The sequence below is a fragment of the Notolepis coatsorum genome, assembly GCF_963971535.1.
Source record: "Notolepis coatsorum genome assembly, chromosome: 16".
Classification (NCBI taxonomy): Eukaryota; Metazoa; Chordata; class Actinopteri; order Aulopiformes; family Paralepididae; genus Notolepis; species Notolepis coatsorum.
In genome coordinates, this window is record NC_140180.1 from 70,973,347 (window position 1) to 70,986,265 (window position 12,919).

A 12,919-nucleotide genomic window follows, 5' to 3' on the forward strand; every position below is an offset into this window, starting at 1 on the left:
ATTGCTGTTCTTAGGAAATGTTGCACATAATGGAAATAAACATTTCAGATGGGAAAGGGGGCGGGGCGAAATATCCAGTTTTTTCAAATCCCAATGTTGACAGCTATGAACTCTGGGGAAGACAGTAAGTGCATTTCCCATAATGTTGGCGTGTCCCTTTAACCAAAATGAAGAAGTCCATTAGGTCTGCACTTCCTATCCAGTGTAATGGTCACATGCTTGGTATGAGTGAGTTTGTGGTCATCCTATAATTGGCAGCATGCCTGCCTGAGTGCCTGTCAATGAATGTGTGTCTTTGTTATGGATTTGTTTTTGTTGGTCTATCATGCAATGTAACATAAAAGGGGCACTTCACCAAAAAACAACAATGCTGATTTATTTTGCACATAATCTCATACACATACCAGTGTTTCCGACAGTGTTTTATTAGTTGAATCAGGTGTGCTGGTGGTGGAATTTAACAAATACATGGAACGGCTGGGGTGTCTCGAGGAGAGGTTTGGGAACCACTGGACTAGAGCATACATTTGAGCCATCAAAAAAATGAAGCAAAAGTGGTTACCTGTGTTGAACTGGTTTATTCTTTAGAAAATAAAAATATATACTGGATTACTATTACGACTACTACCACTGCCAATACTACTGATACATCCCTATTGGCAAACTTTATATTTAAAAAAAAAGAGTAAAAAAAAAATAATAATAATAAAGGTAGCAGTTCCTATAAGACAAGGTATTTCTTTTCATCTACTCATTTCATGGAGCTGTAATTAACACACAATTAAAACACAAGGATTCAATGTCCCCGATGACATCACTGGTGGCCATATTCAAACTAATTTACTCTCAATAACTGTCAAACTAAATTAATGTGTGGAAAACTGATTTGAGTTTTGTGAGTGAGATTATGTGCAACATTTATTAATTTTTTTTAAATGGTGAAGTGCCCCTTTTTAAACGGATAGTTCCGATTTTTGGAACCCTAGCTCTATTTCCTACTTGCCAATGATGATGATCGGTAGAGTCCTTTCTCAGCACAATCCATACTGGTCCTCATACTAGCTCCGGCTAGTTAGCCACAAACTAATGCAATGTCAATGGGGTCAAGCTCCTGTCTGTACAAGCTGACTAAAACCAACTGAAGTTGTACAGACAGGAGCTTGACCCCATTGACCTTGCATTAGTTTGTGGCTAACTAGCCAGAGCTAGTATGAGTAACAGCATGGATTGTGTTGACAAAGGACTTTTATAATACCAATACACAACCATTGGTAAGTAGGAAATGGGGCTAGGCTTCCAAAAATCTGAATGATCCCTTTAAGATTCCTCCTGTCCATACAGTACGTGTGCAGCCTATGTGGTACATTATCTGTTTGTATTCCAGGCGGGCTGGAAGGAGAACCATGCTACTTTCATGAGTGAATTGAAGAACCTGCAGGCCTCTGGATTGACCACACAAGGTCACGCTCTGCGAGCAGCCTTTGACCTGCTCAACCTCAACCGCCTCGTCTCAGGCATAGACAACTATGGACAGGTAGTAGACTTTAAAGGGATCATTTGTATTTATTTTTTACATTAAGTGGTTTGATTGATTGAAAACGTTATTAACAGATTGCAGAATGGGTACAGTACAGTACAGCTCAATACATACAATTGTTAAGGGGATTCAGACCAGAGAAAGACTTTCGTCTTGTTTACATCAGGGTCCCCCATTTTCAATTCATCATAACATATATGACATACATCAGGGGTTCTCAACCTTTCTGCTGCCAAGGCACCCCTGTGTCCCAAAAAATATTCCAGGGCACCCCTACAAACGGGAAAGACTTTTTCCGGTGATGATGACAAAAGTGCTTGCTTTCAAAATAACGTTTATTTAACCCATTGAAACCGGGAAACACATTTGTGTGTATATGCAGGCTATATAATGCATTATTAGCAGGCGTTTCAGGTCTAAATGTATAAATAAATATAGCAATAGTGTGACCATTTCTCAAACAGAAAATCATGTATTTTTTTTTAAATACAGAAAAGGATCACTAACATGCTATCTGTTGCAGCTGCACTGTTTTCCATAAAAATAACATAGTGTGACCATTTCTCAAACAGAAAATCATGTATTTTCTTTTTTAAATACAGAAAAATATCAATAAAGTGCTCTGTTGCAGCTACACTGTTTTCCATAAAAACAACATAGTGTGACCATTTCTCAAACAGAAAATCATGTATTTATTTTTTTAAATACAGAAAAATATCAATAAAGTGCTCTGTTGCAGCTGCACTGTTTTCCCAAAAAAATAACTAGTGTGACCATTTCTCAAAATGTCTCAAATTATAAATAAATACAGAAAATAAGCACTTGTGGACATTTCTAGCTCAGTGTGAGGTCTGCTGTAGCCCCTTCCGTGACTGTGATGCACGAGTGAATCCACAGTCACTTGCTCCTCAATAGGAAACCAACGTATGTTGATCATGAAGGACTAGTTCTGGCCGAACCGCTCGTTATACATGTATCACAGAGACATGGCAAGGGTGCTCACAGTTGCACGAGGGGTTCGGACAGAGATACGGGGTGGTTTGAAAGTTCGGTGTTGCTAATAAACATTTTAAATAATTTTTATCAACTGCTCAAAACGGCATTATTTCCGGCGTTGGCTGCCTGGTTGTGATCACAGCGCATGCGCATCATGCACCCAACGCCGGAAATAATGCAGTGCTGACCAGTTTATAACAATTATTTACAATGTTTATTAGCAACGCCGAGCTTTCAAACCATCCCGTATCTCTGTCCGAAACCCTCGTGTAACTGTGAGTACCTTTGAAATGTCTCTGTGATTCTTGTATAACGAACGGTTCGGTTAGAACCAGTCCTTCAGGGTGAATCTAGGTTGGTTTCCTATTTAGGAGCAAGTGACTGTGGATTCACTCGGTGCATCACAGTCACGAAAGGGGCTAGGTCTGCTGCTGCTTCTGGCTAATGATACGGTCAATACGTGGGGAGATCGATGACAAGGCAACACGCATGTCATCCTCAAGGCTCAACTTGGCCCTATATTTGGTTTTCAGAGCTGTCATGGATGAAAATCCAGCTTCACACAAATATGTGGTGCTGAATGGTATCAACACCTTAAGTGCTGCATCGTGAGTTACTTGTCATAATAATCATAACACAGCAGCACTCACTTGTTCTGCACTTGGCGAGTAGCCCATCACCGTCGCGTGTAAAGCACTTTTCTGAAGCTGTGTGATCCGGTCTTGAACTTTCCATAACGTGTCTCGATAAATCCATTTGATTAGATCCAGCACTGAATGCATTTAGTGATTATTATCGCTTTGCATTTCCTTGATAACGGACCAGAGCCGCGAGCCGGCTCTGTAACGGAGATAGGACCCGTGATGTGACGTCACACGAATGCGACTGCTCTGGAAATGCGTTGGAAAATCTCTTGGTAAAAGCAATGACGCCTGCCGCGGACGTTAAGTTGGTAAAGTTTCTATAATAACTTTACGAAACGTGTGAAGACATTTTGATCGATTTCTTTTTTAGTTCATGTTATTAGATTAGGCAATTATTGTATACACATGAAGCACTAGATAGACTATTTGTTTAGTTAAATAGTTGTCATTCTATATTCTTAAATAAACATTCCCATCAGGCATCTCGCGGCACCCCTGGCAGCTCTCCGCGGCACCCCTGTGTGCCGCGGAACCCCTGTTGAGAACCGCTGACATACATGACATACAGATAGACAGTACTGCTACATCTATACATTTATGACATACCAGATTTGCAAATACAGTACTGTTTGTGATACGAAAAGAGTCCAGAAAAGAGAGTATATACATTTGACGTAGAAACTGTACATTGGAGGAGGTTGGGTAGGTGGGGGGGGGGGGGACTGTACATTGGAGGTGGTTGGGTGGGTGGGGGGGGGGGGGGGGTTGGGTAGGAGGGGTGGGTGGGGGACACTGTACAACTGTACAAGCAAAACTGTACATTGGAATATTGACAAGACCATACTTGGTAATTTACTGTACATTGGAGGGGGTTATGTTAAGACATTTACAGGGGCCAGTTTCGAATTGCAGTCTCCCGTAGGTGTTTTTTGAGAGTGTTTTTGAAAGTGGGTAGTGATTCACATTCCTTTACAGCTTTGGGTAGGGCGTTCCACATTGATGTGGCATAATTGCGAAACGTGTTTAGTCCCTTGTTTGAGCCAAATCTGGGTTTAACATGATTTGTGGAGCTCCCTCTGGTGTTGTGATCGTGGTATTCACTGACCTTTGGGAAGTATTTTAACATGTACATGGGTACCTTGGTCTTGTAGACCAGGATTACTTGGTAGTTGATGTGATGCCATTAGCTAACTCAGAGTCCCGTGGTCATAGTTCTGGCCCCTCGCCTGGTTCCGAGCAGACCGGGAAGCGTCAGACAGACGAGAGATGGGGTCACGAGACTAAAAAGTGTTAATCCACTGCATATCTTGCAGGCAAAAGCTTCAACAACAAGAATCTGCGGTCCTCCAGCATTTCAGTGTTCCACAACTGGGCCGTGTTCCAACATGAATCGAGCATGAAAATGCTGGAGGACTGTGGAGTGAGTCAGGCTCAGCTTACTGACATCTACCAGGTTCTCAGGAAGGACAATGCCATTTTGGATTGTTCTGATCACCATCATATTGATAATAATAATAATAAACGTTATGTGTATAGCACCTTTCATACAAGAATTGCAGCCCAAAGGCGGCTGGGTGGCGCAGCGGACATTGCACAATTGTCACCAACGCAAGAGACACCGGGTTTGAATCCGGCTGTCGGCGTTGCCTCCGGCGTGGGCCGGCCGTCATACTAACTCAATTGGCAGAGTTAGCGGGTGGGAAGTCGAAGGGTGGTAGTCTGGTTGTTGTGAACAGCGACTCCTACAGGTCGGTTGGGGCGCCTGCACAGCAAAGTCAGGAAAATGGCGGGGGTAGTGTGAGCCTCCCACACGTTACTCCTCGCCAAATGAGAGTCCGCGCTGGCAGGTGAAAAGATGTGACAGGCTGCCTCCACATGTATCGGAGGGGACATGTGATGCAAGGCTTCTATCCTCCCTACAACCGGCCAGTGGGGGGCATATGCAAGCAACTATCAGGACAGGGGAGGGAGAATTGGCACGAGAGGTAAATTGGGATGGGGAGAAAAATCACAGAAAAAGTAGATACAAAAAAAAAAAAATTGCAGCCCAAAGTGCTTCACAGCAGCAATACTAAGATATCATAGATTTAAAATGTCATCATGATCGGACAAGCTGTTAAGTAGTTGTGTTTTTTGTGTGGAAATGGCTCCAATGTGTGGTGAAATAAATTAAACTTTACAGGCCTCTTTGCTGTCACAGGACAAACATACAGTACAGTAATTATCAAGGTTGGTGCAAGTTGGACAAAGTGGTCATCACTTACTGTTAACCTTTGTGTTTTTTTTTTCAGAAATTCAAATTAATCTTGTACATCAACTATCTAAATAATACATATTGGTAGCATTGATAGGATATTAAAAATAAAATACTGTATTTTCTGAAAATGCATTTCAAATGTCATCATGATCTGACGAGCTGCTCATCATGAGTCGTTTATGTTTTTACATTTTGTAATAATAGCGCCACCGTGAGGTCAAAGGACTCAACTTCACCGGCCTCCTTTCTATTGTAAGACAAACATATTTGTCAAGTTTGCCACAAAGCGTTCATAAGTCATTTATCACTTCCTCTTCACCACCATGTGTTTTTTAAAAGGTCATTAGGTTTGGCCAATCAACTAGAATGATACATTTAAAGACGTGAGCAGGTTTTGCGAGAATCGGATGAACAGCCTCGGGGGAAAAACATGGTTTATATTATAGTGAAGGGGTGTAACGATGCATTGATTAATCGAAATGCATCGACATTAGAATCGATGCATCGATTTCGATTTGAATATGTTAGAATAGATTATAATCTAAATTAATCTAAATAATTAAAAAAAAATATAATTTTTTTGTGTATTGTTTTTATTGACCTATATTTATTGTCCATTCATGCTGAGTGAATCAGTCCCCCCAGCCACATTTGTGTATTCAAAATTTTTTGGGGAATTAACTGAAAATTAATCGAATCGAATCGTGGTCAAATGAAGAGATTTCATGATGCATTGAATCATTGCCTGAATAATCGTAATAGAAAGTAATCGTTGTGAGGTCGCATCGTTACACCCCTATAGTGAATCCATCGGGGTCGCGACCCAAAGGTGGGCCGCGAGCAGCCACGGGAGGGCCGCGAGATAATAAAAAAAAAAAACATTTTTTTTTTTTTTTTTTTTTTTGTCAGGCCACTGAACTTAGAAGCAGGCCAGGACAGTGTTTCTAGTTGTATTCTAAATTTCTATTCTATTCTATTCTAAAATGTGACTATATGGTTTTATATTAACTTAATAAATAAACAAAAAATGAAAAATCTACTTATTTCAACGAACATTTCAAACTAAATAACAGATTATGCACATAAAACGCTGAAAACAACCGAAGCAACAATAGTATTTTAATGAGGCTATTATTATTATCATTATTACTTTGCAACAAGTTAGCCCTCTCATAAATAGCACATATAAATGAATAACTAACTTGAACTAACTTAATAGGATTGATGTGATATTTGGCTTAAAAAATCGGTCGCCTGGCAAAAAAAAAAAAAAAAAAAGCCTGACGATGTGCATTGGGCCGCGGCTCTCTGACGCCTTATTTTCTGGGTCCCGGCCTGAAAAGTTTGGGAACCCCTGGGTTAGGCTACCTGTGTCCATCATAAATGTGTAAATCTACTTAGGTATTCTCCTAGTGTGTTTGGATGGGACAAGGCTGACCCCTACAGTACAGAGAGGGAGAGAGGCCAATATTTTGGTTGTAATTACCACTGTGAAAATATTGAGGTGATATTGTTTTGGTTGGAGGTTTCTTGCTGCCATAGTAATTACAGTGTACATGTCGTAACCTCTTCACATTTAAACTTTACAATGTACCTGCATAATAATCCATTTTACATACCTGTATATACTATATCTATATCTTTATACATCCCTTACCTACTCCTTACCTATTCTTACTAGTTATACCGCTGGCCAGTATGACTTACTTACTACCATAAATAATAAAATAATACATTTATTTTATATAGCGCCTTACATAAGGTATCTCAAAGCACTTTACAGACATTGAATTATAGTACATGGACAAACACAGTACATGGACAGACACAGTACATGGACGTTAACACATTCAGGGCCATTGGGATTAGACGGGCCCCACTGAGGCCAGCTTTTCATTACAAGTTTTCACTGTGCGTGAGGTTGTTTGTAGAGCTAAATCTATATTTTATATGATTGCTATGTGTCCATTGTCATTGTCAATTGACAGTATAAACCTTCCCTTCAATATGCCATAAAGAAATAATTCTTTCATCAATACGTTCCCGTTTTATAGTGTCGTGAATATGAACATTATATCGGAATGGTCTGGGGTAATTCCTGCAAAGCTTGTTATAGGGCGCTAAGCTAATAACGTTAAATCGATGGCGTTTCGGCCCTACATAAGCTAGAGTTAAAAATCAAAATGCATATGATCGGTATCATGTTCCACCATGAATGCATGAAAGGGGGGGGGGGGGGCGGGGGAAGTTGTTTCTGATTATTGATTACCAATAACGGCATTCGTTATTGTAACATCATACGCTGACCGGGTGGATGGCTATGAGAACAAGGCCCCATCAGGCTGAAATTGACATCAAATCGCTCTTACCTGTGGCCAGTTGGATTCCAAAAAGATTTTCCCAGTTATTTGATTGCCATCTGGTAGATCGATATGTCCATTGGCTGATGCTATATTCCTTTACTGCATACTGAATTTGGCGTCGCAAAAAGTATTCCAGGCGATCTGGTGAAGCCATAGCTTTAGGCTAACGGAAAAGCTAACCCGGAGCGAAAATAAAGTGACACCCGGTCTGCAACAGGGAAAACTACATTCTCGAGACAGCGCCAATACCAGGATCTGACCGGTACTGCACTTTTGGAGTCCCAATATGCCTTTTCCAGCCAAAATACAGCTCTGTGACAACATCCGGGATATTAAAATGGAATAAAAGCAAAAACGAGTTTACCACGTATATATACGTGGTTGGCCTTCAACGGTCTGCTCCCAAACACGTATATATACGTGGTTGGCCAGGAATGTGTTAACGTGTAGACACAAACAAAAACAAACTCAGTTCAGTTCAGTTATTTTTTATTTCAGGCTTTGGACTAGGGATGTCCGATATTATCGGCCGACCGATATTATCGGCCGATATCGTCAGTAAAATGTGATATCGGAAAATATCGGTATCGGTAAAAAAAAAAAAAAAAAAATAACAATATTTGTTATATATATATATCCAGTGAAATTATTAGTTACCTGAAATTATTCAGTTTTTTGGACGGGGAAACCCTGCATATATCGGTATCGGTTGATATCGGTTGATATCGGTATCGGAAATTAAGAGTTGGACAATATCGGAATATCGGTATCGGTAAAAAAGCCAATATCGAGCATCCCTACTTTGGACAAATAACAACGGTCATTCCATAAATCGCCAAAGTTTTACCAGCTGCTATTGCAGCATTGTCCAATTGTCCGAAAGGGGCTAGGGAGAAGCACTAGGCTTGTCGGGCCCTACATGGTACACATTACAGTACAATTATAGTACACATTACAGCAGGGGTCAGCAACCTTTTTGACATGGAGTGCCCAAATAGTGAAAGAAATAGTAAAATAGTTCCCCTTAAAAAAAAATATGATTTTTTTTTTTTTAATGCTGCATCCTGTGCCTATGAAAATGCCCCAGGCACGCGTGCCTAGGGTTGCCTACCCCTGCATTACAGTATAGTATACCTGCAGTATATAATAGTAAACTCCGATGAGAAGCGGCAGCCAAACGTGCACAACGTTCTCTCAGTCGGAAGTGACGTGACGATGAACAAATACACTATGGTAGTAAGTCATACTCGCAAGCAGCATGAATAGTAAGAGTCAATCTACAGCAGAGCAGCAGAGTAGGGCAGGGCAGATGGAAGCAGGCCTCAGCTACAGCAACACAGCAGAGTAGGGCAGTGCAGATGGAAGCAGGCCTCAAGCTACAACAGCAGACTAGGGCAGGTGGAAGCAGGCCTCAAGCTACAACAGCAGAGTAGATCAGGTGGAAACAGACCTCAGCTACAGCAGCAGAGCAGGACAAGGCAGGTGGAAACAGACCTTAGCCAGCACAGCAGGACAGCTCCCCAACGATCAGGGGGGGGAATCCAGGCCACAGTCCACAGAGCAAGTAGAAACTCAAATGTCCACAAATCGTTGAATGAAAAAATTATAGGATCAAATGAAGACTACTACTACTAACTAAAAATGGATGTTTAAAAGTACTAAAAACCAACAACAAAGACCAAACATTCAGCACAGACAATGGGGATGCTGCCATCTTGGAAAAGGGGCGGGCCCTTTACTGTTACATTTGCACTCTGGTTAGATGCCAACTTCTTTTTGTTGTACTGTGCTGTATGATGACAATAAATTAATCTAATCTATAATGTTGTGTGGGACACAGATTCTGTTTTGCTTTGGTGCTAGTGAGAATATTCGTGGACCAGACTTCATATCATTCTTTTGTGTCCGGAATGTAAAGACTATTCCTAGACTTGTCCCTGCAGAAGGCTCAGTGTTTGTCCCTGCAGAAGGCTCAGTGTTTGTCCCTGCAGAAGGCTCAGTGTTTGTCCCTGCAGAAGGCTCAGTGTTTGTCTCTGCAGAAGGCTCAGTGTTTGTCCCTGCAGAAGGCTCAGTGTTTGTCCCTGCAGAAGGCTCAGTGTTTGTCTCTGCAGAAGGCTCAGTGTTTGTCCCTGCAGAAGGCTCAGTGTTTGTCTCTGCAGAAGGCTCAGTGTTTGTCCCTGCAGAAGGCTCAGTGTTTGTCCCTGCAGAAGGCTCAGTGTTTGTCCCTGCAGAAGGCTCAGTGTTTATCCCAACTTGTTAGTAACGGGTGAACTTGACTGTTTCCTCCTTTAGGGCCGTAACCCTTTCTTCCTGGAGCCCTCTGTGATCGTGACCATCACCGATGGCAACAAGCTGACGCAGACCTCAGGGGTGCAGGACGAGGTGAGAGCATTAACAACACATTACTGCTGCTTTTACTATATGTGAAGATGCTAGAAACATTGTAGCAACATGCAGCGACATCACAGGTATTTTATAAATTTAGAGTTTTATAACAAGGTAGTTTTTGCAAACCTGTGGAATTGGTGTCTTGAAGGAACACGCCAACATTATGAGAAATGCGCTTACCGTCTTCTCCAGAGTCAGACAATAATAATAATGCAGGACCTGTCGCAGAGGTCTTTAATTGGCATGCAACGACACTCGGGGCTAGATCCACAAAGAATGGATTGCATGGAGCAAGTTGCACCCTTACTTACAATTCATTATGATTTGAAAATGGGGGACCCTGACGTAAACAAGACGAAAGTCTTTCTCTGGTCTGCATCCCCTTAACAATTGTGTGTATTGAGCCGTACTGTATTGTACCCATTCTGCAATCTGTTAATAAAACTTTCATTCAATCAATCAATCTGCACAGTGATTGATTGATTTGATTCTGTAGAATAGCACACACGGTTAGCACACACACACACACCGGAACACACACGCATGCATTGTTCATAGGATCGCCGATGCGATACTACAAGAAGATGGATACCAATTTCCTCTCTGTACGTTCAGTAGAAAGCTGTCCTAGCTTAGCACAAATGAATGGAAGCGGATACGGACAAGCTAGCCTAGCTGTTTGTCAAAAAATACGATTTCCAGAGTTTTAAGCTAGGCTAGTGGTCCATATCTGCTTCCATCAATTTGTGATAAGCAAGGCTAGCAAGCAGCTGGATAGCTTTCTACTGAAAGGCTAGCCATCAACACTGAGGAAGGAACATAATTGTTCCGAAACATGTTTGTTTCAGGCTGCCATTAAATAACCAAAATCTGTGAGTGCTGGTCCAAGCGTATTGCTTTCTTTTTCTAGCTTTCTACTGAGGAAATTGGTATCCATCTTCTTGTCTTGACTCTAGAAAAGACACCAAGCGCATTTCCTGTAACGTTCCATCATCCTTCTCCCGTTTTATCCCCTCTCTTCTCTCCTCAGCTGCACCTGCCTCTGAACTCTCCGCTGCCGGGCAGTGAGCTGACCAAAGAGCCCTTCCGCTGGGACCAGCGCCTCTTCGCTCTGGTGCTGCGGCTGCCTGGTGCGACCACGCCAGACAGCGAACAGCTCGGCAGTGTTCCCACGGACGAGTCTTCCATCACGCAGATGTGTGAGGTCACTGGAGGTAAGAAGACCCCAGAACATGGATCTGATAGAGCGACCGTTTCCTATTTCAAGTCCAACATTCTGGATTGGTCATTTGACCGGGAAGCCTTTTTTTGTTTTGTTTACCCTTTCAATACCACACTACCAAAGAGTTAACCCTTTCACTGCGACAATACAGAAGGTTAACCCTTTCACTACCACACGGCAAAGGGTTAACCATTTCACAACCACACTACAGAAGGTTAACCCTTTCACTACCACACAACAAAGGGTTAACCTTTCACAACCACACTACAGAAGGTTAACCCTTTCACTACCACACTTACTTACTTACTTACGCCTTTTACCCCGTTTGGGGCATAGGCCGTCAACAAGGGTTCTCCAAGCATCCCGATCCTGAGCCAACCTCTCAAGCTGGCCCCAGGTGTGTCCCATCTTCTTGGCATCATCTTCCAAGTCTCTGCGCCAGGTGTTTCGTGGTCGGCCTCTCTTTCTTTTCCCTTGGGGGTTCCACCTGAGAGATTGTCTTGTGATGCTCAGGGATGGTTTACGGAGTGTATGGCCAATCCATCTCCAACGCCGTTGGAGAATCTCTTTCTCTGCTGGCTGTTGTTGTGTTCGTTGCCATAGGTCTTTATTGCTGATGGTGTTAGGCCAGCGAATCTGGAGGATTCGGCGCAGACAGGTGTTTAGGAAAACTTGTAGTTTATTGGTTGTTGTGACAGTGGTCCTCCAGGTCTCAGCGCCATAGAGTAAGACTGACTTCACGTTGGTGTTAAATATCCTGATCTGTTAACTGTCTGTAGTGTGGTAGTGAAAGGTTAACCTTCTGTAGTGTGGTTGTGAAAGGTTTAAGGGCTATTATTGAACGGTTGATAATATTGTCGTGGAAGTCTGTTTGTTTGGTGCGTGAAACTCGGAGGAGCGATTTTTTTCCAGTGGCACCTGTGATTATAAAGTGTCGTGCACTGTCCACAAATAAAACCACGCACATTTCCATGACAACAGTAACATAATTCTATGGAAGGACTTTCTATTACGCCAACATTATGGGAAATGCACTTACCGTCATCTCCAGAGTCAGACAAGTAGATGGATACCAATGTCCTCTCTGTGCATTCAGTAGAAAGCAATCCGGCTGCAAGCTAGCCTAGCTTAGCCCAAATTAATGGAAGCGGATATGGACCACTAGCTATAGCTGTTGGCCAAAAACAACAACAACACAGAGTAAACAAAGAGAGAAAACACCTCTCCCAGAGTTTTAAGCTAGGCTAGTGGTCGCTATCCGCTTACATAAATCTGTGCTAAGCTATGCTAACTTGCAGCCGGATAGCTTTCTACTGAACACAGAGAAAATTGGTACAGTAGCTATCTTCTTGTCTGACTCTGGGGAAAGACCGTAAGTGCATTTCCCATAATGTTGGTGTGTTCCTTTAAGTTGTGTGGATAAGACATTCCACTTAACCTCTGCCATTGTTGCTGTCCTGCTCTCATGATGATACTATATCTGTTACGATGATCTGGGTCATAATGCAATTC

General features: G+C 42.2%; 1 protein-coding gene across 1 annotated transcript in view; it reads left to right on the forward strand.

Moving 5' to 3' along the window:
- Positions 1 to 12,919, forward strand: part of ints6l (integrator complex subunit 6 like) — a 49,910-nt gene that overhangs the window by 6,689 nt on the left and 30,302 nt on the right. The window contains exons 3-5 of the mRNA XM_084332531.1: positions 1,385 to 1,534; positions 10,090 to 10,179; positions 11,216 to 11,399. Coding sequence (XP_084188657.1) covers positions 1,385 to 1,534; positions 10,090 to 10,179; positions 11,216 to 11,399 — 424 coding nt within the window. The remainder of the gene's footprint in view (positions 1 to 1,384; positions 1,535 to 10,089; positions 10,180 to 11,215; positions 11,400 to 12,919) is intronic.